The sequence below is a fragment of the Cryptomeria japonica genome, chromosome 10 (genome assembly GCF_030272615.1).
Source record: "Cryptomeria japonica chromosome 10, Sugi_1.0, whole genome shotgun sequence".
Classification (NCBI taxonomy): Eukaryota; Viridiplantae; Streptophyta; class Pinopsida; order Cupressales; family Cupressaceae; genus Cryptomeria; species Cryptomeria japonica.
This window is the reverse complement of record NC_081414.1, coordinates 252,305,586-252,332,684: the sequence shown is the minus strand read 5'-3', so window position 1 is coordinate 252,332,684 and position 27,099 is coordinate 252,305,586. Positions and strand designations below refer to the sequence as shown.

The following is a 27,099-nucleotide window of genomic DNA, read 5'->3' as shown; positions in this document are numbered from 1 at the left end:
GTGTCATCCTCTGACTACATGTGGATAGGCCCTTCATAACCTCTACATTAGCATCTGTAAAGCTATCAGAGAAGAAAATCTTGGGTTTGAGATAGTATCCCACTACATAAATGGGTTGGTGGAGTTGATTGTACCACCTTCAATCAATGATCTCCCAAATAGGGGAATATCTATTTGCATCGTTCCTTAATAGTTTTGGATAGCCTCTTTGTTCCTTTCCATGGACTTATAAATATATCCCATCATTTTTCTCCCCATACTCCAAGTGCAGAATTCTCACTAGTGGCTTTGTTACCTACAAAGTACAAAGTAGAAGCAAATTTAAATTACAACTTACAATGAAACAAAACACTTTTAAAGTTTAAAAGTAAAGTATTCAATTGGAAAATTAAATGAAGTTTTGAGGTTGCCTTGACAATCTCTATAGCTCTAGTCACAAAAACAACATCAAAAACTATTTTTGCAATCCTCTCTCCATCAATCTTCTTTGAATAAGTTGAGTCTACCCATGCTTGACTCACAAACATTTGCTTCAAGGGAGTCAATAAACTAGAAATACTTTGCAATGTTAGAAAATTAGTTGCAAACCTTGTAGCACTTAATTGCACAAGCTCTTTCCCCTTGGTGTGATCTCTCATCAAGTGAAGAATCCATGGGTGATTATAAATATATTTTGATATATCTCGTTTCTTCTACAACAGGTCTCACCCAATCAATTTTGCCTATGTCTCGCAAAAGAAGGTCAAGGTAATGAGCTGCACAAGGCATCCAAAAAAGTGTTGAATTCTCTTGAAGCAATCTTCTAGCTGCCACATATGTCATTCATTGTCAGCAACAAATTGGACAACATTTTGTATTCCCACCTCTAAAATGATCTCCTTCAACATTACTCACCATTTGAAGACACTTAAAAATTGAGAGTGCATCCAAAATTTCATGACTTATTTTGATCCTCCACAATTTGTTCTGCATCTACAATAGTATCTTGGAGTAACCTGTGACTTAAATCTTTTGGAGAGGGTGCCTTGTACCCTTTGCTTGCATTTGTTAATGTTGTCAACAAACACTCCTAATAAGGACTCCTTGCCACATTGAAGGGAATGTTTTTGTAATACCAAAATTTTTCTCAAGCCTTTTCTACTTTTTTCTGCACCTCCTAGTTCGTTCCACCTTGTAGCTTCCAATGAAGGTTGTGCTCCTAGTACATTCCTAGGCACGAAAAACCCCTACAATTGAAGTTTGTTGGAACTAGATGAGGAGGATGGGCCATGTATATGTGGACCACAATTAGAGTCCACAATGCCTTGCGTTTTGACATCATATTCTCTAGATAATAAGGAGCAATGACTTCTTGTATGGCTGCTTGTGCCTTCACCCTCTTCAATTTGTTCTCATCTAGTGTTGCAAGAAGGGTCATCATCTCTCATTTGACCTCTTGCGGGGCTGCTTCACATGGCTTAACATTGTGGCAAAGAATGCTTGCAAGATGGTATTTGAAGCGATTGATGCCTCCACTAAGATTCCTTTTGCACTAAGTACAATTCATGGACCCTTGTACTATTGCATTATACCATATTTTCAAGTAGGGTCACAACTTTCAAGGGTCTTCTTCCAACGGGCTGATTGGCACATGTTGAGTTTGAACCAAATGTAGAGTCAGATGCCATTGTGATTGCATATTAACCTAGAATTTTGATAACAAAAAATAGTGAATAAAAAAAATAACATTTTGAAGCTGTGTTGGTATGTGAAGTTAGTTTTGTTTATCCCGCATTGATTAAATAGTTAATTGCCATTGAACATGTTTGGCAATTTTTGACAATGTTATGTTTTTGTTTACAAATTTAAATGCTTAGAAAAAAATAAAAAAATTGAAACTAGTTGCAAATCCAAAATTCTGAAAATTTCTTCTTCAAATTGCCTAAGAGATCTTCCCAATATGCTGTAAACTTTGTGCTTGCTACTGTTTGTTTAATGGAGGGTGAATGCATGGCTTTAAGGAAAAAAAGCAGTGTGCCATGGAGTTTCTTGATTGGGGGACGGGGAAACGTGAAGACGGGTTTTGGGGACGAGAGGACCAAGGGCCTAAATTTGGGGACATTGAGCGGATGTTGGGGGAGTGGTGGTGGTGGGGGGCAATGCTGATGTAAAAATAGAGGTGAATTGAAATCTTCAAGGCAAAATATGCAATATAACATCTTTGTGAGTGCCCCATGAAAGGCCAACTAGTTTTCACGAAGTTAAAGGTTGCAATCAGTATGTAATGGCATGTGACATATAGCAAGCGACCCAGTGACGTCCCCGCCAGAGGTGGCGAAGGTGGTGGTGCTGTTGGGGGATGTTTCCTCCAAGTCCCCAAGTCTCAAAAATGTCCCCTTATAGGGGACGTGGAATTTTTTGGGGGGACGCATCCTGGTGGAACTCTAAAAAAAGTGTGTAAAATGTGTTTTGACCCGTGTTTTAGCCACGTCGGCATGTTTTCACTTGCGATTCAGTTGTGTTGATGCTTTTTTTTGCATGTGATTTTTCACCATGGACCTGTCAAGTTTTGATGAGTACTTGCCGAAGACCCAACGAGTTTTTGCCAGAAAACCATTTCTGCATATTCGTGAGTTAAACTTGCAAATACTCGTGTGGTAAAATAAAGCATGAGTACTAGGTAATTCTGCAAGTACTTGCAAGGTTTGCGAACTATGGTTGAAACTTGTAGCCTTTAGGTAGTTTATCGTAATTCTTATATAATATGTGTTAATTTTAAAGCAATTAGGTGTTAATTTTGATCAATTTGAATATAATCAGACTATGTATAAATAATGACAGTAATAAAACACATGAAACAAGAACTAACAGCAATAAACACAAGACACCAATACCCTGGGAAAACCTCCCTCCTGGAGGTGAAAAACCCAGCCTCAAACTTTAAGATGTATTATATCAATGGTAGGCAATTTCAATATAACAGACTTATCTCTGATTGCTGTTCTAACAACAAGTTGCCATGATGATAGATGATGCCGCCCTAATCAGTAGATGACCAAAGGAGTGAAACAGCAGAAGGTGTCTTTAACAGCCTGAATCAGAATCTTGACAACTTGATAAGCCCTTGGAGTTCACCAAAATGCAGACCAGCAGATTCGCTAATGATAGCAGAATAGATTGCATAAAATGGAGGAGCAGAGATAGGAAGAGCAGATCGCTATTATGCAATGTTATAAATTGTGTTTAACTTCATCTTGAAGTTGTTATGTATATACCCTTCTCTTGGCGGAAATCTCCTTAGGTCGGCTTGCAACAATTTATTATTTATATTAATATTTACCACGTTAGACTTTAGGTCAGTTCCAATGCCTTAGCACGTTACATTTTGGGCCCAACCCTATTACATATTAAATTGCCTTTTCCCACGCCACATTTGGGTATAGCCCAATAAACGGTTACATTGAAATAATACATGTATATGTGACTTATATGATCCGAACTTAGCTAATATTTTCAACACTCCCTCTTAGCTAAGGAGCATAATTGCCACGTCATGATCCATTCATGACTTTTACCTTGCATTGCCCGCAAGAGTGAATGTACAAGCTTCATAGAGTATACTTGCAGTAAAAACTCATAAATATCATGAACTCATTTCATGATGACCATCTTACATTGCCCGTAGAGGATGGTCTCACCTTGCATTGCCCGCAGAGGGTGGAAGAGGTTTTTACACCTCAGCCTTCTCCCGGAGAAGGATACACTGTCATCTTGCATTGCCCGCAAAGGGTGACTCCACCTTGCATTTCTCGTAGAGGGTGGAAGATGCAAACTGAATTGCATCACTAAGATTGAGACTCCCTCTCAATCAATGCTGAGTTCTCCACCATTCCAAGCTTGTCTCTGAAGTACTCAAACTTCACCTGAGCTAGAGGCTTGGTGAAAACATCAGAAACCTGTTCATCGGTACTGATATATTTCAGCTGGATAGCACCTCTTTGTGTCATATCACGAATATAATGATAATGAGTTTCCACATGTTTTGACCTGTCATGAAACACTGGATTGTTAGACATTTTAATACAACTCTGGTTATCACAATAAATAAAAGTGGATTCCCATGGTTGTCCAAACAACCCAGCAAGAAGCTTGTGAAGCCAAACTGCTTCTCTAGTTGCCAAACTTGAGGCAATATAGTCAGCTTCTGCAGTACTTAGTGCAACTGAGGACTGTTTTCTACTGGCCCAAGAGATCATAGCGGAAGCCAAGTTGAAACAGATACCTGAAGTGCTTTTTCTGTCAGTAACACTTCCAACCCAATCGGAATCAGAGTAGCCTTCCAAGTTGATTGCCGAGTTGATTGAGTACTTCAGTCCATGGCCAATAGTTCCTCGCAAATACCTCAAGATGTGCTTGGCTGCCACCAAGTGAACATGCTTTGGCTGGTTCATGAATTGGCTAAGTGCACTTACTGCATAACAGATATCTGGTCTAGTGTTGACTAGATACATCAAGGATCCAATCAGCTGCCTGTACTTTGAGGGATTTGCAAAATTAGAGTTAGCTGCAGAAATACTCAACTTCTTCAAGTTAGTTTCCATAGGAGTAGACATAGGTTTACAATCCATCATACCAAATCTTTTCAATATATCAACAGTATATTTTCCTCGACTTAAATAATTTCATTAGGTGTTTGCCACACTTCTAACCCTAGAAAGATATGCATAAGACCTAAATCCTTCATTTCAAATTCAGTAGCTAATTCTTTCTTACACCTAATGATGAGATTGTCTTCACCAGTTAGAAATAAATCAACATATAAAACCAGAATTAACATTGCATCATTAAATACTTTAAAGTAAATGTTAGGATCAACATCATTTTTAGAAAATCCTAGACTAACTAGATACTTATCAAATCTTTCATACCAAGCTCTAGGAGCTTGCTTGAGGCCGTAGAGAGCTTTCTTTAATCTGCATACATGAGTTTCTCTATTATGGATCTCATAACCTTCAGGTTGTTCAATATAGACTTCTTCCTCAACAACACCATTAAGGAAGGCAGTCTTTACATCCATTTGATGTAATTTCCAACCTTTGGCTGCAACAATAGCTATAATAGTTCTAATAGAAGTATATCTAGCAACAGGAGCAAATGTTTCTTCATAATCTATGCCTTCCTTTTGAGAAAAACCACGAGCTACAAACCTAGCTTTATATTTCTCTATACTACCATCAACAACATGTTTAATTTTAAACAACCATTTAGAGGAAACAACCGACTTACCTTTAGGTCTAGGCACAACATCCCAGACATCATTATTGATGATGGATTGATACTCTTCGTCCATAGCTAGCTTCCAAGCTTGCTGGCTCATAGCTTCTTCTGTGCTGGATGGTTCAGACTCAATGATGTTGCACATCATTGCAGCATAGTTAGAGAGCTTCTGAGGTCTCTTACTTTCTTTGAAAGTACCACTAGGAGCTGCAAACTTTTCTGCATCTTGAATTGTGTTTCTAACCCAAAGTGGTCTTTTCTTGCTAATTGCAATATCCCTAGGTCCATCAGTTGGAACTAGAGGCTCAGGAGGATCATCATCGTCAATAGGTTCAAGAGGCTCAATAGACTCCCTCTGAATCTCAGGGTTAGTATCAATATCCATAATTTGATTATCATTAACTTCTTTATCAACAAGAGAACCTTTAGATTTCTTGAAAGCAATATTTTCTTCAAAGGTGACATCCCTACTTACCTCAATGTACCTTTGTCCAGGAATGTAGATGTGAAATGCCTTGGAAGATTCACTATACCCAACGAGGATACCCTTCTTCCCAAAAGGATCTAATTTAGTCCTCTTTTCCTTTGGCACATGAATGTAGACAAGACTCCCAAAGATCCTTAAGCGGCTGATAACTGGTTTGACTCCTGTGAAGGCTTCCTCGGGAGTTATGTTCTTCAGGACACGGTGAGGACATCTATTCTGAATGTACACAACAGTCTTGGATGCTTCAACCCATAAGAAGGTCTGCAGGTCCTGATCGTGAATCATAGCTTTAGCAGCTTCAACAATGGTTCTATTCTTTCGTTCAGCGACACCATTTTGTTGAGGATTGTAGGGAACGCAAAACTCCCTCTTAATTCCTGTTTCTACACAAAAGTCATTGAAGCTACTTGAATTCACCTCCATTGTCAGATCTTGACACTTTAATTCTTTTGCCAGACATATTTTCAGCTAGAGCTTTAAATTCTTTAAATTTACTTAACACTTCATCGGATTCTTTAGATTTTAGAAAGTAAATCCAAGTCTTTCTAGAAAAATCATCTATAAATGTAACATAGTATAGAAATCCGCTAGGTGAAGGAACAGACATAGGTCCACATAGATCAGAATGAACAAGTGCTAATTTTTCTTTAGCTCTACTTTCACTTTTATGAAATGGACTTTTAGTGTTCTTACCTAATGCACAACCTTTGCAAGCATCATCATGAGATTGATTAAGTTTAGGCATACCTTTAACCATCTTCTCAAGTGAAGGAAGTGCCTGATAGTGAAGATGCCCGAGCCTTCTATGCCATAGCTCGCTAGATTCAGGAGCTTCATGAATGAGTGCTCGAATGGGGTTAGCTGAAAGCTTATACAAACTGTCATATCTATTTCCAATAACACGAGCAGACTTAATGCTAGATTTCTTAGGCCATGCAAGTACTTTACCTTCAGAAAATGCTACTTGATAACCTTTATCTTCTAGGGCAGAAATAGAAATTAGATTCCTCTTAATTCCAGGTACAAATAAGATATCACTAAGATGCAAAGCCATACCAGATTCTAAATTTAAGGAAGTACTAGCAAAGCCTCTTACCGAATACTGAGCATCATCACCAATTACCACATGAAGGTTGGATTCTTTCTCCATCAAGTTTGAGAGATGCTCTCGATATCCCGTGATGTGCCTAGATGCACCACTGTCGATTAACCAGGTGTTACTATCGGTTGGCACATTGCTAGACAAGGCTGAAATGAAGAGGTAGCCTTCATTGTCTTCTGAGTTTGCAACTTCATTCAGGTTGGCCTCTCCTTGCATGGGTGAATTCTGACATTCTTTGGCATAATGTCCAAACTTATCGCATCTGAAGCAACGAACACGTGAAAGATCCCTTGGCTTCTTCTTTAAATCGAAAGTTGGAGGTCTGAAGTCTCTATCTCTTTTGAAGTTGTTCTTCTTCCAATGACCTCCCTTTCTTCTAACATGTTGAGATGCAAGCACATGTTGATCTCCTCCATGAGAGCCTTTGTGCATTTCTCTGGTAGCAAGGCGAGACTCCTCTTGAATACAATCTGATCGGAGGCGATCGAAGGAAGGAAATTCAGCTCTTCCACTTATGCTTTGAATGGAGGGATCCCAAGAGTCGGGAAGACCATTCAACACAATCATGACAATGTCCTTGTCCACGATTTTGCTTCCAATGGCACTGAGTTGGTCCTTCAATTCTGAAATCTTCATGAAGAAGGACATGACTGAATCTCCTTTCCACATTTTAACTTGAAGAAGTTGCTGCCTCAATGTGAGTGTCCAACTAATGTTGTTGATCTCATATATCCCTTCAAGATGTTTGAACATCTATCGGGCTGTCTTCAACTTGGAGATGATCGGAACAAGATGATCTTTCACAGAGTCAATAAGAAACTTCTTTGCTTTGAGAGCATTCTTCTTGAATTGCTTTAGTTCTTCCGGATCCGAAGGTTCAGTTAGATCCATATCTTCCACGAACTTTAATAGCTCTAGTTCTTCAAGAGCAAGGAGAACACGGACCTTCCATGATGTGAAATTCAGGGCACCTTCAAGTCTATCCTCTACTTTCAGACCTGTAACCATCTTGCAAAACTAAAACAGAAAACTGAAAGTGAAGAGCAACTAATAATTTGATTAAATGAACCTAAAGCTCTGATACCATGTTAATTTTAAAGCAATTAGGTGTTAATTTTGATCAATTTGAATATAATCAGACTATGTATAAATAGTGACAGTAATAAAACACATGAAACAAGAACAGTAACAGCAATAAACACAAGACACCAATACCCTGGGAAAACCTCCCTCCTGGAGGTGAAAAACCCAGCCTCAAACTTTAAGATGTATTATATCAATGGTAGGCAATTACAATATAACAAACTTATCTCTGATTGTTGTTCTAACAGCAAGTTGCCATGATGATAGATGATGCAGCCCTAATTAGTAGATGACCAAAGGAGTGAAACAGTAGAAGGTGTCTTTAACAGCCTGGATCAGAATCTTGACAACTTGATAAGCCCTTGGAGTTCGCCAAAATGCAGACCAGCAAATTCGCTAAGGATAGCAGAATAGATTGCATAAAATGGAGCAGAGATAGGAAGAGTAGATCGCTATTATGCAATGTTATAAATTGTGTTTAAGTTCATCTTGAAGTTGTTATGTATATACCCTTCTCTTGGCAGAAATCTCCTTAGGTTGGCTTGCAACAATTTATTGTTTATATTAATATTTACCATGTTAGACTTTAGGTCCAGTCCAATGCCTTAGCACGTTACATTTTGGGCCCAACCCTATTACATATTAAATTGCCTTTTCCCACGCCACATTTGGGTCTAGCCCAATAAATGGTTACATTGAAATAATACATGTATATGTGATTTATATGATCCGAACTTAGCTAATATTTTCAACAATATGTATGCGCATTGATAGTGAAAGCATTTAAATTTTGTTAATTTGCTAGTCAATTCTCATGTGAAATCTCTATTCAAGTTGAATGTTATGTATTAAGCTTCTATAATGTACCATAGTTACAAGACTCGGACTCGACTCGGACTTGGCAAGCTGATTTTTGACTCGAACTCGGACTCGGACTCAGCGCCCGGACTTGGCAAAGATTCGACAAATAGAAAAACCCAAGAAATTCAAAGATTTTTAACGATTTAAACTTGTTTCATGTATTTTTTAATAAATAAACCTCAAAGAGACAATAATCTCATCAAATAGAAGCTACTTTGAACACATACACAAGTTTACATTCATCACATAAGTATAAATACAAATTTTATGCTTGAGCTGAAGGAAATAAGCTAAACTAAATAACACATCAGAAATATAGATAGTGTCAAATGTCTACAAAATTCATGTAATATGAAATCCATGTCATCAAAAGTTCAAAATATATATCAACATAAAAGCAAGAGCCTAGAAGTCTAAGGCTCAGAGGAGCCAATATCAGTGATCGCTCAACTCTGCAATTCGAGGCCCAATGCTCACATTCACACTACCACAAACCACTACTTCCAGATCCAGGAAATGGAGGTCAAGGATTTGAAGAACCCTTTCCACCAATGGCTGCCATTTCTTCCATTTGCTTCCTTTTTAATTCGTTTTTCTCTTTAAATTCCTGTAATTGAGCTTTCACTTCACGTATAGCCTCAAGGGGTGCTTTTTTGCATGGGTTTGCATCATGGCATTCTATTTGTGCAATGTGATATTTCAACCGGTTAATACCTCCCCCATTATATTTTGTTTTGCAGTAAATACATGTTACTTCTCCTTTTTTTGATCCGGGGATGCCATGTTTCCAAGCCTTATCTTGTCTAACTTGGGCACCACTTCCACTACCGGTAGGCTAAGACATTATGCTACAATATATTATAAATGAAAAAAATCAGCATAATGTCTCTTATTCTAATTAAGTTAAACTTAAAAATAAATAATAGAAAGAAAAAACAAAACTAGGGTTTAAAGTTCAACTTTCATATTTTTACCATCAATATAAAATAAAACAAAAACAAAACAAATGTACAAAAAAATGGAAAATATGAAAGTAAGAAAATAAAAAACTAACAATAAATGGTACTTGCCTCAATAAATTTGCTAGAAACCTCTTCCAAATCCTTCTTTAACACCTTTAAATGCTTGAATGCAAGCTACAAACTTGCAAAAACAATTAACAATCCTTATCCCCTCTTCAATCTATCTGTTGGTCTGCTCTTCAATGCCTCTATTTTTTTGCTCAAAACCCTCTTTTTCTCTCCTCCTTGTGTTTGCAAACAACAAAAATGACTTTTTAGGGTGGGAGACAAAATATATTAACCTTTTGTTTTATTTAAAACAAAGTTATTTTATTTTATTTTTTCACTTTTCACATGCTGACAGGGCGGCAAAGTCTAGCCCATGGGACTCGGCGAGTCTGCCAAAACTCGGCCAGACTCGGCCGAGTCCAAGTCCAGAGGCCATTGGCCTCGGTGAGGGCGACCCGCCTCGGGACTTGGTGAGTCTTGCCCATACTCGCAGAGTCTTGTAACACTGTAATGTACATGATGAATGCTTTATCAAGTTATGATATGAATATTTGAAATTTTTTGATATTTAAAAAAAATTTCCTCTCTTTTTAATAGCTGTCCTCTAAAAAATGGCCCCCAAACAAATCCTGTACCAAAAACACATCTAGCTGTGGCTGTCTCAAAAACTTGAGGGAGCATAGCTTAATACTTTAATTTTGCTTTGCTGATCACACTTTTCTTCATGACTTGCCACCTGAAGCTTTGCCACTTGATATTGGCCCTGATTTTTGGTTGTTTGTTTGCTTAAGTGCTTGGTGTGGTTTTATTAAGTAATTGCCACTACAGTGGCAAATTTATGTTGGCATCCCCACTTAAAAGTGTGACATGTTGCTAAAATTTTAACTCTTCTCATATTGATGGAATTTCCACTTGTCATCACTATTACAATATGGTACCACATTTTGACTTACCATTCATTCTTTTATATGTTAGGTGCACTTTTGATATCTCAGCCACCTTTCAAGACCAAATAAAATTCTCCTTGCCATGATGTGAGGCTTGCTGATCCAGATTCTATGTTTTGGCTGTATCCACCATTGACAGGAACTTCATCTTTCTTATATTTTCATGTTGTTCTTTGAATGTCGGACATATTGATGATCATAGTACTTTGCCCTTACAAAAGTTATTAGAAGAAAAGATCTGGAAAAGACAAACATTTGCAAGCCGACTTGGAAGGACTATGAGTTCAAATATATTGACACTCAAGGATCATTTGGCAACAATGTTGACAATAAGGGGTATAGAAATTGAGTTTCATTGGGGTACCAACAAAATGGATGTTTTATTTATTTTTCTAGTGAAAACTAACACTTGAAACCTGGAGGACCTTGAATAGGTCATCAAAATTGTCTAGGTGTTTCTGTGCTACAATTGATCAGTCCAGGGTGTGAGAAATTCATAGGACAACCGGGTTAAAATTCATATTGTTACACCGTGTGGGTGTCATCAAAATGGGACCATTTGGGTTGTAGTAACTTGAAAAGGGCTGCATACCCACAATCTGTGATTTTGATTTAAGCCCAAATAAAATTTTGTAAACTAAATATGGCAAATCGACTAATTTTTGACAATTTTAGAGAAGGTTATCCCTTAGGAGAACTATATGGTCATGATTCCCTTCCTGGGATATGGAGGCAGTCATACAGACTTGGGTCCCTCAAATATCATGCATACAAAATGTTGAAACCATAATTCAAATTGACAATCTGATAAAATTTAAAAATTGAATACTCTTGTTATGTAAACTGAAATAGAATATGCTGTATCTGCTACAATGCATTTGATGATATGTTAATAAATTGAAAACTGATAGGAATCTGAGAGTTAAGTAATTTCATTTGTTATTTAGTTGTGTATTTATATTATTCTATAGAAAAACTCTTAATAATTGTTTAGAATCAAGTATGTTTTTTTCCTTTGAACTGAGAAAGAAAACTAGATGCAAATACAAGATACATATATGGTAAGGGTACCGGTAGCTGTTATAGCTAACTTTGCACACCCTAAGCTCCTAATTGGTACTTGACGTTTTTTTTTGTTTTCTTCATATGCGATTTAAGAGCTTGTAGATATTGTTTCGGCATTTGGGTAGTTATGACGGATGTGGGAGGAGTCGTTATGTGCACAAGTGTCAAAAAGTGGTCATTTTGAGGTGACGTTTGACACATATTCTCTATTGCCTTGTTAATCATTCACTTTGACCACCACAAAATTTGCACAACTGATCCCATTCTTACGCACAAATGGCCAAGTAATCCTGTGCTATGGGTACCAATAAAGTTGCACAATACCTCTCATTAGTAACCTTTTTTCTCAACTACTGGGTATACAAGTGGGTGGCTAGTGGCCCAGTAGATGATTTATTAGTGGGCTTTTAATTAGCATGTTCCAATGAATGGTTATTGGAATATGGGAGGTAAGTGGGCCCCTCTCCCTAGGATAGTTAGTGATTGGTAAAACCAGGTCATGCCACTTTGATAACTGCAAAAATTGTAAAACTTTGGGTGAAAACTATGTGAGCTCGATTCTCATTTGCCCGTACTGTAATTAGATCCTCTATATGAGTTTTAGACCTGATGTTGGTTGTAGCCCCTTCTGTTTGGACCTGCTTTACTTTTAGTTTTTCATGTCTTTGCAGTTTTTGGTATGTTAAAAAATCATATTCTGTTGTATCTATTGATGAAAAACATGCTTGAGCCAGCCATGCGACTTTTTATCTCCCTAAAATCTTTAAATTTTCTACATGTTGACAGTTATGCACATTCTGTTTCTCTATCTGAACTATTAGTTAGCCACACTCTTCAGATTCCTGGCTTTGTTATTAAGTACCTCACTAATTCTGTCTCACATGCAATTCTTGGTTTTGCTGTCTATATGATCTGGGGCCAAGCAGAAGACCTTTCTGGACAACCTTATTCAACATATTTAATAGGGTTATGTGTGGAAATGATTTATGACAGGTTAGAAATATGCAGATTGCAAATGAACAGGAAAAGTAGAGGAGACAACTAATACCATGTATAGATTTGTAAGAGAAAAGTTGTATTATGCTAGTTTTGTGCAATATCTGTGAGAACATATGGGTGATGTCTATCTTGTCTCTATACAATTTCTCTAGTTGTCTAACTACAAAGAATGCAGTGTGCATTAATATTCAAAGAGACCGGAGATGAAGTGGTGGGTGAACTGAACTATTTCATATCTGTCTTACAACAGTTCACAACTGCTGGAGTCGAGTTAGGACTTGGAGTTTTAAACGAGTGCTAAATAGATGAGTAACCTACCAACAAAACCACAAGGGCTATTGTGCAACACACAATATTTGTAGTGTGATCTAGTGACCTAGATCCTCTTACATAAGTATAATTCAGCTTTTGGATCTTGTTGATGGGTGTTTTATGACCACACCAACACAGAATAAAGTTTCCAATGGTCACTCTATCCTCTCTTGAGCAAAGACCTCCTCGTATGCTAAGATTGCGAAGATTATAGAGGCGACTCCAAGGTTTTTACTACAAACTTGCAACTTTATGTTGGATATGAGCTCGTTTGGCTTGATGTGATATGCTGGTAACACAAAGGGACTTACGTTTGGATCGTTCTTTCACTTCTCAATGCTATGGCTGGAACTTTATCATTAGATATAGCAATTTTGTGATGCTTCTTCTTCGAATGAATTGAACTGGAATGAATTGAAATTAAAGGGGAAAGAGTTAGAAGGACTAAATCTACTCCTAAGGATAATGATATCAATGGATAGTGCTCTAATGGACGAATTCCAAATAAACCAAGTTTTGCTTTGCCAAGATCAACTACAACTCCACAAGAATTGGTGCAATCTTCAAAGGGTTATGCAAAAAATTTCATATCATATTGAACACCATCATAACAAACAATGCACATTCAATGATTGAAGTTAAGTGTCCATATAAAAGGTTTAGGCTAACTTTACATTGCACTCATAATCAATAAGATGCAAAAAGTTTGAGCCACGGAAATTCATCAAACACCATTACATTCCCATTGCAATCAAAACACTTTATCTAACAATTGAGAAATTCAAAGAGCACCGTGCAACAAATTGAAATAAACATGAATCCACTATATCTTCAATGAAATCAAATTTTATTTTTCCAAGTCTTACAACAATGTCTTCTCCTTCTATTGTACTTCTATTCTAAGGAGCAAGAGCTCTCTACTTGAATTAATGAGCTATCTATCCAATGAATTAGAAATGAGAAGGCAGGGCCTTTTATAGAGACCCTCCCACAAATGAACAACTAGGATTGATTTGAAAGCAAGGGCCAAGATTACACCATGCAAACCCTAATTAGGGTTTGACCAAAAATGACCTATGTGGTGCCAAGTAGTGGGGCTATCAATTAATAAGGCATCACGCCCATCATGTATTTAATGGCCCATCATTCCAAATGAGGCGCCCAGTATGCATTAAATAGCCCACCACTCCATTATGCATTTAATAGCTTCTCGCCCAAAATAGCACACCCACTATCCCTCTCCTTGGCGGCAAATGCATTGAATTTGGTCATGACAGTTTGCAAACATGTGATTGGTCGGAGAAGATGATGGGACGCCACCTCAGCATGTTGGACACCATGTGGACCCGGTGACTCATCACTACGAATATTCCATTTTGCATCACTTTGTGATCAATGCTCTAACTTTGATTAACTTTTCTGAAATTATCTTTCCTTGATCATTTTCTTCCTTCCATGTACTTTCTTGGGAATTCACCTTCTTGGAATATCTTTCCTTGTCGACGATTCTGTCATTCTTGAAGTCTTTCATACTTGAACTGGATCTTAGGAACTTTGAATGCCTTCCTTGAACGTCTGGAACTGGAATTCTCCCTTCTTCTTCTTTCCTGACTAGGATCTTGGACTTCCAGAGGAAATTCAAGATAGTTGTAAATTCTTCTCATCTATACTTGTTTGAATCTTGAGATCTTTCAATTGGCATTCTCTAGAATTGGAATTCCTCCTCCATGAACTTCCTGAGACTGGATTTCTTCTTGAACTTGGATGTCATAAATTGGATCTGCTCATCTTGGACCTCCATGCCTCTTGACGTCCTAATGTTGCCTTTGGATTGGATAGATGATTTCTTGATGTTCTATCATTTTTTGACATTTTGTAGATGGGTGCATTTGGAGCTTGGAGAAGGAATTTCTCCATACTTAGTCAAATTTTTGAGTTTCCATTTGTAAGGAATCCTTGAGTGCATTTGACCCTGTAGAAGGAAAAGTTGCTTTCCTTGAGTGCATTTTTTGTGAATGCTTGTTCGTGCTTTGTCTTGAAGGAGGAATTTTTTGACATTCAACCAGTTTTTCCATCTTTCAAGAATTTTGTCCAGTCTGGAGTCTGGAGGAGAGGAATTCTCAACATATTCAATTTTTCACTTTCCTGGAATTCTTCATACTTGGGTGCATTTTGGCATGGAAGGAGGAATTTTGGCATTTTTGAAAAATCCTTCATTGCTAGTGAAATGTGCTCCCTTCCTTGTCCTGGGCGCAAATTTGAGGTGGAGGAATTTTGATAGGGAGGAAAAATCCTCCTTGACCAAGAAAATGCGCTCCCTCTTGTCCTTGTGCAATTTTGAGGTAGTGGAGGAATTTCGATAGGGAGGAATTATCTTCCTTGACCAAGGAAATGCACTCTCCTCGTCCTTGAGTGCAATTTTGAGGTAGTGGAGGAATTTTGCCAAGGAAAATCCAACTTGACCAAGGAAATGCGCTCTCCTCTGGTCCTTGAGTGCAATTTTGAGGTAGTGGAGGAATTTTTAGTGAGGGATGAATTCCTTCATGCCCAAGAATAGACTTTTCATACGTTTGCCATTTCGGGAAAGAATTCCATACTTAACCAAAATTTTGGTTGTCTTCCTGCTTTTCAACTTTTCTAGATTTAGAACTGGATATTCAAGAATGCTTTGCTGTTAGTGTCCTGCCAGTAGCTGCCAGAGATGGACTTTCCAAAAATAGACTTACTAAAAATATTAAGTTCTTCCAAACATCAAATTAGGGCAAACCGGAACACAGTGACACTAAAAATAGACACTACTAAAAATAGTAAGTTTGTTTAAACACAAAATTAGGCCAATCCGGGCTGCAATGAAACTTACTAAAAATATTTGGAGCTGATTGTGACAGTTCTTCCAATGGAGATGAATAGATCACACTTAGTTTTTTTCTTCAATATTAAAAACAAGAAGGTGTAGATACAAGTCTAGCTTGTCTCAAACATACCCTAGACCTACCCATACCATGATTTTAATTTTTTTTCAGTGTTATTGTTAGTAGGAGAATGCATTTTTAGGTTAGCTTCCTTATAGCCGTTATAGATCCCATAATCCTTGATGATGGTTCTTTCTTTTGGCATCACGTTAGAAGAACCTAAATTTATCAAATGATACTTTAGACATAATGGAACTTAAAAAAATGTGCCTAAATTGAACTGTAGTTTCTTAGTTTTATAGTTTCACTTTACTCTTTAGGAATTGAACGACATCCTTGTATTATTGTAATATGTAGCCCTATTTGTACTTTGATTGTTTTGTTTGTTTCTTTTATTTTTTGAGTGTTTTAGCAATGGATCTAAGTTGCCCAATTAAGTGCAGATAATAAAGTACTTTACAATAAATGAACAACTCAAAAAATTAAAGAAACTCAAAAATACAAGTAGCTGAAAAATTACAAAATTAATTTCTGATCTGATTTTTCAAGGTCTATCAAATGTAAGAGCATCCTAGATCATGAATGATGAAACGATATTACATATCTATTTCCGACACACCGATTTGGTGATTTGGTGAAATAAAGGTCTGCTACAGCAATGACCAGCAAATACAATGTCCAAAAACCCTAGTTACTTCACCAGGGGACTCCAAAATGGTATGGCTGGGCATTGAAATCATTAGTAGAAAATAATAAACACCAAGAATGCAGATTTAAACCCTCAAAGACCAATCTTCTGCCATAAAATCCTCACATCCAAGCTCTTGAAATGGTGCAGCTAACATGAGGAAGTATAACGAGCAATGAATGGCAACAAAACCCTCCAAATCACCTTCCATATCGATCTCTATCTATCAGATATTGAATAAACTCTCCAAAACTGAAATGTAGATCTTCTCCAATGAGCACAGTTGTGACCTCTAAATGAAATCACCAAGTATTCTCCAGATTGTATCTCTTAACAATGTAGAGAATGTTGCCTGCAAGGGTTTCCGTCCTCACAATCCAAAGATGAAGTAATCTCCTCCAAATAGAAGCAATATCAAAATCCAAACTCAATATACCAAATGAGCTCTCAATATACCTTTTTATAAGCCTTTTAGAGAACTTTCCAAAAACTCCCTTTTAAAATCACTTTATTAATTTATTAAGCCTTTTAACTCCAAAAAGTAATTTAATTTACTTTTTAAACATTTCCAGCACTTAAAGTCACTTTTATGCATCTCAATATTTAAAATTCTCTGTTCTCTTCCCATGAGCTATAACACTAAGGTGCCTGATAAATTATTTTAATTAAAATGACAACCTTCGTGAAATTAATTAAATATAGCTCAATAATACACCCAATTACTGACAATAGTCGAAAAACATTGGAATTGAAATTTGACTGCGTAGGAGTGATTCCGATGATGAAAGATGATAAACGGATCCGATTGGGTGACCTACTAAAAATAGACGCACCCTCCAAGAATCTTGGAGCCCAAACCATAAGCCAAAAATAACATTTGAAAGCATCATGTGACTCCTCTAAACCATTTGAGCTCATTGGTAACATCAAATTACCCCTTTGAATAAACTAACACAAACCGAGAATGTCAACAACAATTGCATTGTTGGAGAACTTGAATATGGGAACATTACAATTATCTCTGTATTAGTCCTTTCATAATCTAAGCATCTTGTCTTTTTTGGTGACCCTATGAAGTCTTTCTGTGCAAGGAATGGCTGCTATAAATTTGTTTGCAATTTTGTTGTGGATATGCCAACTCAGGGAGAACAGGCATTGCGGGCACTGCAATTTTATTAGGAATAGCTAATGATAATTGGACAAGCTTGTCGAGAAGTATAGAAAGTGATTAATGTGCATTTGGGTACATAAAATTGTGGTTATGTTTTTGGTTTACTTTCTCATATAAAAGACAATGTTATGTTTTGATTTTGGTAATTATGATGGCTTTCATTAATGATGTTTTGCAAGGCGCTGAATTCCTCTAACATAGTTACTCACGGGGATGGTTAATTAGTTGTAATGAGAGTTTGTGTGTGTTATATTAACTCTTTAAGTAACACTCACTAATATAGTATTCTCAATTATCTGTATGCTTCTGCGCTCATAAAACCCGGGTGGGTGGGAAACTATATATATATATATATATATATATATATGTATGTATATATATGTATGTATATATGTATATATTTATATATCTATGTATATATATGTATGTATGTATGTATATGTATATCTATATATATATGTGTGTATATGTATCTATGTATATATCTATGTATATATATGTATGTATATGTATATCTATATATATATATGTGTGTGTGTGTACATGTATATCTACACACACACACACATATATAAAATAGGGTCTCCGAAACGGAGGTAAAAGGAAGCAGCGAATCTGGTTTCAGTTCGATAGCTGGGCAAGCAGCCCTGAGCAATATGTTAGAACTTAGTGGGAAACTATTGAAAGGTTGCCTTTCAAGTTTGACAACTAAATATTTTGATACTTAGGTTCTTGTCAGGTAGTTTGAACAAGCTCCTTGTACACAAGTATGACACTAAAAGTGTAAAACTAAAAATGGGAACCCTGTAAAAACACAAAAACTAAAAGATGCATAAATTGCCTTGCCCTGTCAGAATACAAAACTTAACAATGCAGAGATTGCTTTCTTAAAGTTGAATTCCCTGTCAACTTGGACAAGGTCATCTTTACAAATGTTATCCTTAAATTTCTTAGTTTACTTCTTAATAAATCAGTATGCACCGAGGAAAGCAATTTTTGATGGTTGTAATAAATTTCAATCATTGTTGCATGGTAAGTTCATAAAAATTCTTGCTGAATGTTAGTGCCTTTATTTCTGATAATAAAGTTTTCTTTGTGTGGTTTTTATCTTGCACAGAAAGTATTAGCTGCGCATGGTGCTGCAAAAGTTAGTGCATATGTTACACATGGTGTCTTTCCAAACAGATCATGGGAACGGTTTCAACATGACAATGGAGGTCATTTTAGCTGGATTTTGTAGTCTATATTGCAGTTGAACATTTTTCTTTGAGTTCTTTTATGATTACAAGCAGATACATTTGGTTTGTATTTGCCAAGTTTTGATTGATTGAGGATTGTATCCTCAATCATCTGCAGAACTTGGCTTATTGGTTTTCTTATTCCTAGCAATGAATTTAACTACATTTATTCTACTTTTCTTGAGCTAATATTTTGCATGTGAATTTTCAGTGGGTCCAGAAAATGGCTTTTCATACTTCTGGATCACAGACTCTTGTCCTCTCACAGTAAAGGAGGTAGTTGGCAGGCCACCCTTTGAAGTGCTCAGTTTAGCAGGGCCAATTGCTGCCGCACTTCAGATTTAGAATCATAGGTAAAGGCTTTTACCAATCATATTTAATTGAAAATGCTCATTTCTACTGCATTTGTGCATCTTATTCTTTCTATTGCTTTCTGATTTCAGGCAAAGCAGGTATTATTTGCACTTGTCATCTTGTTGATAAACGTTGATTCTTCTAGGAGTATTCAGCTGCACATATTGAATTATACTAGTTGGAAACTGAGCCTTCAATCACATACAGAGCTTAGCTACCATCTCGCTATTCATTCTATTCATACATGTAGTTTAATCAAATTGATATTATAGTTCTGAAAATATACTGGTTACACAGTACAGGCTTGCATGATTTTGGACTTGTGCTTTCTCACCAAGATGAGGGTGATTTGCATCTTTCTTTATCAAGTCTGAAGACTAAGCTAGCCAATTGCCACTGTACTTGTGGATTTGAAAATCTTGGTTATAATTTTCTGTCAGGATCTTCTGTATTTCTTGATATTCATTCATAGAGTGGTTTCCAAATCATTTGTGGTCATTTATATTTTTGGGACTCCTGAAAGTGGTATCAAGTTCAGAAGACTTTGATATGTAGATGCCAAATCTCTGTTTGGACGATTAGCCAGTTTGCTGCAGTCCTATGATCTTCTTCACTTGAAATAATATGGTAAGAACAAGTCCTGTTCAATGCATAATCTGTTTACAGGTCATGATTACAACAGAAGATATTGAAAATTTCTGAAATGATAATTCTGCAACCATTCACTGGAAAGGGAACTGTACCAGGAAACACTTATTTTTTGCTTCTTACCATTCTGAACGAATAAACTTTTCTGTTTATATTCTAGAATAATCTGTGGCACAAAAATGCTGGTGGAGTTGAAAAAGCAAGCAGAGAAGTATTAATATTATAATTTATTTTATGAATTTTTTGATATGCATTGGTTGGTCTACTGATTTTCAAATTGGCAAGGGAGTTTTGATTTTGTACATGTAATGAGATTTTTCCATCATGCCCAAGCTTCTCCTTTGAATCAGATACTATACTTCATATTATAGGTTAACCCAATTCCAGGGTATAAATGATTGTAAGAGTTTTGTATCTACCATCAACACGGGCTGCATTTATTGGCATGCTTATTTAAAGTCACATATAAAGAAATTAAAACTGGCTGACTTTTAATTTTATGGGAAAACCATAAAGCATATGCCAGAATAGACATTGGGTGAGGCAATTGTTGACATTTTTCATGTTATCCTTGAAGCCATCAGTTACAACCAATCTGAGAGATCAACAATGGCTTAAACCTCCTTGCAGGTTAACCCTTCAAGGCCTAAAACCCTAAACCCTTAAGGCTTCTTGCCTTGGCCATTTCTGGGTCTTCTTCTTTTCCTCCATTGACCGACTCAGGCGGTCATATCACTTAAATTAACTAGCTGGAGTGTCCTTTATTCATCTTGGAACAAGGCCCCATTTTATCGGCTATTGGTAGGTGGGAGGCTTAAAAGTTAATTGTTACATTGATCACATGGTTCGTAGCCGTCAAAGGTAACCGTCGGTTAACCTTGCAATGATGCAATGGGCCATCGACAGTTAGGTCAGATGTCGGGTCACATGGTTCGCAATCGTCAGGGTTAACTGCCTGTTAACCTTGCGATGTTGTGATGAACCGTTGGCAATTATTGAGAGATGTTAGATTGCGGGTTCGCGGCGGTTAGGGTTAACCACCGGTTAGCCTTGCACCATTGCGATGGACCGCTAAGGGTTACCGTGGATGCTAGGCTGCATCATCGCGGCGGTCGGGAACAAGTGTCATTTTTACCTATGATGTTGCGATTGGCTGTTGACGGTTAGATGAATGTCGAGTCACATCATCGCGACTTCTTTGTAACCGTTTTGGGCTAGGTTGCAATCCTGCGATTGAGGGGCTCAGTCAGATGGTGGGGCTAACAAAATTTTCACATGCCAATGGTTGCTGTCTGATTTCGTTTAGGGGCGGGATCGACGACTGTGTTTTAATTGATCACTGGCCATTTTGGGGGTCTTCTAGGCGCATCTCAGTCGTTCATCCGTCTAGCGGCCAAGATTCAAACTTGGAGTGATCGTTGGAATTCAAACAGTGCCATGGTGGTTGCTGACTTGATGGTAAGAAAATCAGTTTCTGATGTGGTCAGTGACCCAAATCGGATTCAATCTTACTCCAACCACTTCCAGATGTCATGAGGCGATCACCATTACTCTTGTTAGACTCTGCATACGTTTCCCAAGACCGCCTATGCCCATTTATTGCACACAAACTTTTCGGTTTGAGAAAGGACATCAGACGCCATCCAGATGCAGAGTTCCCTTGATTTTTCAGGAGATTATTGTTCTTTCCCAGGTGCAGTCACGTCTCAAGCCTCCTCCCTAGCTCTGCAGGACATTTTTATACATGCAACAATCAGATCCAATTTGATTTCCTTTCCTCTTTAACCTATCCCTAATCGGTTGGGGTTTCTGAACTCAATGTAAATCACAGTTATGCTTGACCTATAAAGGCAACTTTATATCATATTCTAAGGGTTCTTCTCCCTTTTCTCTTACATAATTCTATGATTTCTGTAACTGTAATTACCTTGCCTTCATGTTAATAAATTATCTGTTTTACCTTATATTTGTTGTCAAATACATTGTGTTATTCACCTTTTATTTGCTATCTTTCTTTCTTTGTTTCCAAACTTCAGATTGTGTTAAATGTGCTCGTGTTTTGTTTGAGGATATCTCTCAATCCCTCTCAGCATCATACTAGGTTTTAGCCTTTATGTTTTATTTGGAGATAGCTGATAGATTGGGATTTGTGTAGGTCCTTGGGTGGTTTATTGATGTTTTGTGCATTCGCAGGAAGGGAAAGAAGCATATTTCAATCTAGGTGCATCACCTCTCATTTCCCTTTCAACATTCCTTCTCCCTTTTCCTCTGCAAGTGATTAGATTAGGCTTGGGAGTAGGTTTTACAAGTGTTGGGTTGGTCCAACACTGCACCCTGATTGGAAAGGAAGCCGGCCTTCTCCGAAGATTCAACCTCACATGTGCAAGGTCTGACACTTGGAGGTTGATTCTATGTTTCACAAGGTTGTTGAGCATTAGTGTTCAACAAGGGTGCAAACTTTTGTGACAACAGTTTCTGGCACGCCCGGTTGGACTTATTTGAACTATATTAGTTTAAGTTTTCTTGCTGCTTGCTAATATTTGGTGTTTGTATCAGCAATTTCTGCCTTTGGAGGCAACCTTTTTTTTTACATACCTAGCGACCCTAAGATAAAATCTATTGGTCAAGCAATCCTAAGCTTAAACTAAGCTGAAGATTTGGTTTATTGTTTAGTCCATCTAGCCTTAGAGAGGCAATGCCTTTCCAGCACGTGACGACTCTGCAATCTTTTGGCGAACCTGGTTGGTATGTTATTAGTCTCTGGTTGGGTAGATCCATTTGCCCCTTTAAGCATTTCATTAAGCAAGGTCTATCTCTTTCACATGCTTTAGAATGAGTACATGCCACGGGTGTACCTTTTATTCACCCCCATTCTATGAGAATGCAAGCCATTCTTGCCCTCCCTACCAACAAGATCAAACTAGGATTGCTCCTAGTTTCAACCCAAACAACTTTGCTCCAACAGTAGGTGGGTACTTTCCTAATGCTTACCACCCACCCCCCTTGCTCAACCTTCTTGGCAGCCTAACTAGCCCCAAAGTGATGAAAAAACTATTATTGCTGAGATGATCGTTGTATCATTGTCAGAAGGAATGTGAAGTGCTAGGATCCTTGTGATCTCGCTCAAACAAGAAGTAACCATTACTCTTATATCATTATCTGAATGCTTCAACCACTTACGTTGACCTAAAAGAGTCACTGTTGGAACAAGAGCTAGCTGCAATGAATTTGAAGGTGATTGCTCCACTAAGCACACACATCTCTCTAATTCATTCAGGATGTTGAGGACAACATCTCTTGGTGGTTGTTGTGTACTGAGCTTGCTTCCTGTTTCACATAGTACTTTAACCAACCATTGTTTGTCCTTCAAGGGCATACTTCAATCGGGCTTTCTTGATAACCTGACAGGTTGGCAGGAACTTTAGCTTTGATACCACTGTAATGTCCACCCTAAATATAGGACACTATAAGCTACAAATCTATTTTTGTTATTTTGTTTTCTGATTTATTAATGATCTTGCATGGAATATATATTAATAACTCTCAAAACATAAACTAGTTACCTAGAAGGAGATGATTAATTGGAAATACTGCAAATACCACAAACACCATTTCTGATTATAATTTCTAGATTTTATTGCAGGTCTGAAATTACAAGTTTTGCTGAATATGGGAGCAGCCCAGTTCAGAAAATTGTATTACATATCAATTTTTAACATACCCAAAAAAATGCCCTTTGATACTATGGTGAAAATACCTTTGTATCAGCCAATTGTAGGTTTGTAAATGGAGGCAGTCAACTAGGTGACTCTGAAATTAAGTTGCAACTTCGTCAAACATGTCTTTTCCAACCAGCAAATGGTCACAAACAGGAACTCTGACTTAGGTGCTTACAAAGAGCAAAAATATGATGTTTCAAAACCTAGGTGCTTGTCTTTGAAATCCCACGCCTCTCAGGGTGAGCTGTATGGCTTCTTTATGGAATGAGTTTGCTGATATTGAACCCAACCAACCCTTAAAACTGTAAAAAATACAGCCTTCTCCACTGTCACTGAGGAATCTTGCAAACCAACACTGGATAGTAGTGGGAATGACCCCTCCAAGCTCCAAAATGATGCCAAAATGGGGTGGCCAAGCAAGGAGGTAGCTCACTCAGAAAATAACCAACAAAAATGCCCTCCAAATTGATTTTGTTGTTGCTCAAATGAAATCCCTGAAGTAGGATTTCCAACACACCCTGGGAAGGTCTTTCACTTCTGTAGGTGTGAATCCTTGTGAAGGATTTTGTCTTCACAAAGTTGCTCTAAACCCTCAGGTTCAATTAGCTCCTTAGGAGGCAAGAGAGAAAAAATATAACATACACACATACCCAAAATATCACTTCAAGTTGCTTTTTATGCCTCCTAATCCCTATGCCCTAATTTGGGTTTTCTCCTTTTCCCAACACCTCTTTAGAGTTACTCACTTAAATCTGATCTAATTCTATTTTTTTTATTATTTCCAAATTACTTGCAGTGGCACCCAAGTTAAGTGACTTTTCTTTTCTTTTATTTATTTATTTATTAATTAAATAATAAAGTCACTTTATATTTCATTACCCTAAATCAAAGTTACTTTATCATTTGCAACTTTAATAATAAAGGTAAAATTAATATAGGCAATATGACCAATCACTCCTTGGGTACTCTGATCACTCCAACCATGCTGACTGATCCTCAAGACAAACAACCTATACTTGGGTCCTCTAATCATCCTTGTTAGTCTACGAGAACCCAATGATAGACTAACCTTGATAATTGAAACTGGCTAGGAAGGGGAAATTATATTTTCTGGTAAACGTTAAATTCATTGTGTTGAAGTTAAACAGAGTAATACATTATCTTCATCTCCTTGGAAAAGCAAAATTTGGATAATAGTAGTATGCTAATAGCTCAAGTATGGAAATTTACAAATTTAACTCATAGGGCAGAGGTTCCATCAAAGAGCATCTATTAGACTAAGACTAAATACTAGCACTTGCACCCCAATAAAGTGCGATGGTTTCGCCGTTAGCAAGATATAGGTTGATAATGTATTGAAAGGGTAGGGGAAAAATTGCAAGAAATGTAAATTGCTTTTCTTAAGACTAATTATGTACATTAAATGTCAATTGATGATGGGATGTGAGAAGAACAAAATATGAAGAAAATGAAACTTGATTTAAACAAGTATGTTATACTAAATGGTTTCACAACATTAATATTTTTTAGAATGCAAGATGACAATTAACTTAAAAGATCGATTGGATTGAGTACATTTGTCCTTGGCTGCCAACATAATTTAAATTGCATGTTGTGAAAAGTGTTTTAATTGTACAAAACTATTTTATGACACATGAAAATCATTAACTCGAGATATTGGTTATGTATGATTCATGTTTTAGTGGTCGACCACGAGGTTTTGTGATTTATGCCATTTGTCTTCAAAACCTATAGAACAAAAGCAATGAAATGGTTAGATGTATGTTGATTGGGTGTCAAATTTTGTAAGGAAATTTGTAGCTTGAGTAAGTAGCTAAAATGCATAATTATGTAAGGAAAATTAGACAAATTTTAAGCATTTTTTTTTTAAAATTTTGAGTTGTATAATGATCTCTAAGTTTCTAAATTATAATATCAATATTATTTATTTGGAGAAATGTGAGGGAGATATAGTTGAGAGTTTCTTACCTTGATTGTCAGAGAGAGTTGTTGTAGTCGGGCTTCCTCTATTTTCCTAATAATTGTGTTTGGATTTTTTTGCATTTTGGAGTACCTTTCAAAGGAGAATGTTGATTGAATGTGAAGGTCATTTACCGACTTTGAGTATGGTTGTGAATGTTAGCCCCTACCTCTCCATTTTTCCAATATTAATTGTTGCTTTTAGTAGCATTAGGCCTTGGGATTTGTGTATGGTTATAGCCCATGCCATTGTGAGGGGTATTTGCGTTCGATTGCCTATAGATATAGGAATTATGGGTACACTTTTGGGGTCATCTTGGTTTCATGGTGGCTTGTTGTAATTATCGATGTTTGCTACAACATACATTGGGTGGTTTGGTACCAGGGCTATAAATGATTTCAATTACTTTGACAAGAGCTCCATTTACAAGGCTTGCTTGTGTCCATATGTTGGCTGTAGCATGATGCATTGACCTCTGCGAAGTAGTACTTGTTTTTTGAGTTGTTCATCACTAGTTGCATTTTCTATTGTGCTCTTGGTACTTGTCATCTTGAGTTGCATGATCTTGGTATGTCAAAATTGGCAATATGATCTTCAATTGTTTTGAATTTCTCAAAATGTCAAAGTTAGATGGCATGTTCTCATCTTGACTGCATTCTTTATGAACTGTGTCGCAATTTCATGTAAATGTTGTGGTACTGCAATCTGATCCCATTTGTTACTGTTATCAAACTTACACCTTTCGAGCATCTCAAGTTCATTTAGGGTAACATTGTTTGATGGCTCCATTTGCAAAAACAATTGCCATTTGTTCATCTCTATTGTGTCCCTCGTGTTCATGTCATCATTGCTCTCATCTTCTTTTGAGCTTACTTTCTCTTGGGTGGTGCGATTGACGTGCCATACATCATATTTGGCTACTTTCATTTGCTTCCAGTTTTTTATTATCAAATCTTTAGTAATCCCTATGTCAAGTTTCTATATGGTGAAAATGTTTGGTTAAGAGTAGCTCGCTCCAACATAATGTTTCAAATTGTTTTGAGTCCTCCTTTGGGATGCTGTAGAACTTTTGGTATACTTGACAATGGCTTTTACCTTTCTCCCTTTCCATTTACATTATTTACGACTTGTAGAATATAAGAAAGATCTTGCAGATTCCAGTAGTGTTATTGTCTCAAGCTTTGAAGGTTGTTTAATGTAGGCATGTAAGTAGTTAGATTGGATTTGGCTCTCATATGTTCTTGTTATTTGGTGGAAGACTCTTTG

At 37.0% G+C, this 27,099-nt stretch overlaps 1 protein-coding gene across 2 annotated transcripts in view; it reads left to right on the top strand.

Moving 5' to 3' along the window:
* Positions 1-20,285, top strand: part of LOC131059843 (ribose-phosphate pyrophosphokinase 4) — a 137,623-nt gene extending 117,338 nt beyond the window's left edge. Inside the window, exons 6-8 of one of the 2 annotated variants that reach the window (XM_057992893.2) lie at positions 19,011-19,110; positions 19,343-19,484; positions 19,788-20,285. In XM_057992893.2, coding sequence (XP_057848876.1) covers positions 19,011-19,110; positions 19,343-19,476 — 234 coding nt within the window. In that variant the 3' untranslated portion in view covers positions 19,477-19,484; positions 19,788-20,285. Of the gene's footprint in view, positions 1-19,010; positions 19,111-19,342; positions 19,485-19,574 lie in introns of both variants that reach the window. The other variant, XM_057992892.2, reaches the window with a different exon arrangement.
* Positions 20,286-27,099: the final 6,814 nt, after the last annotated feature.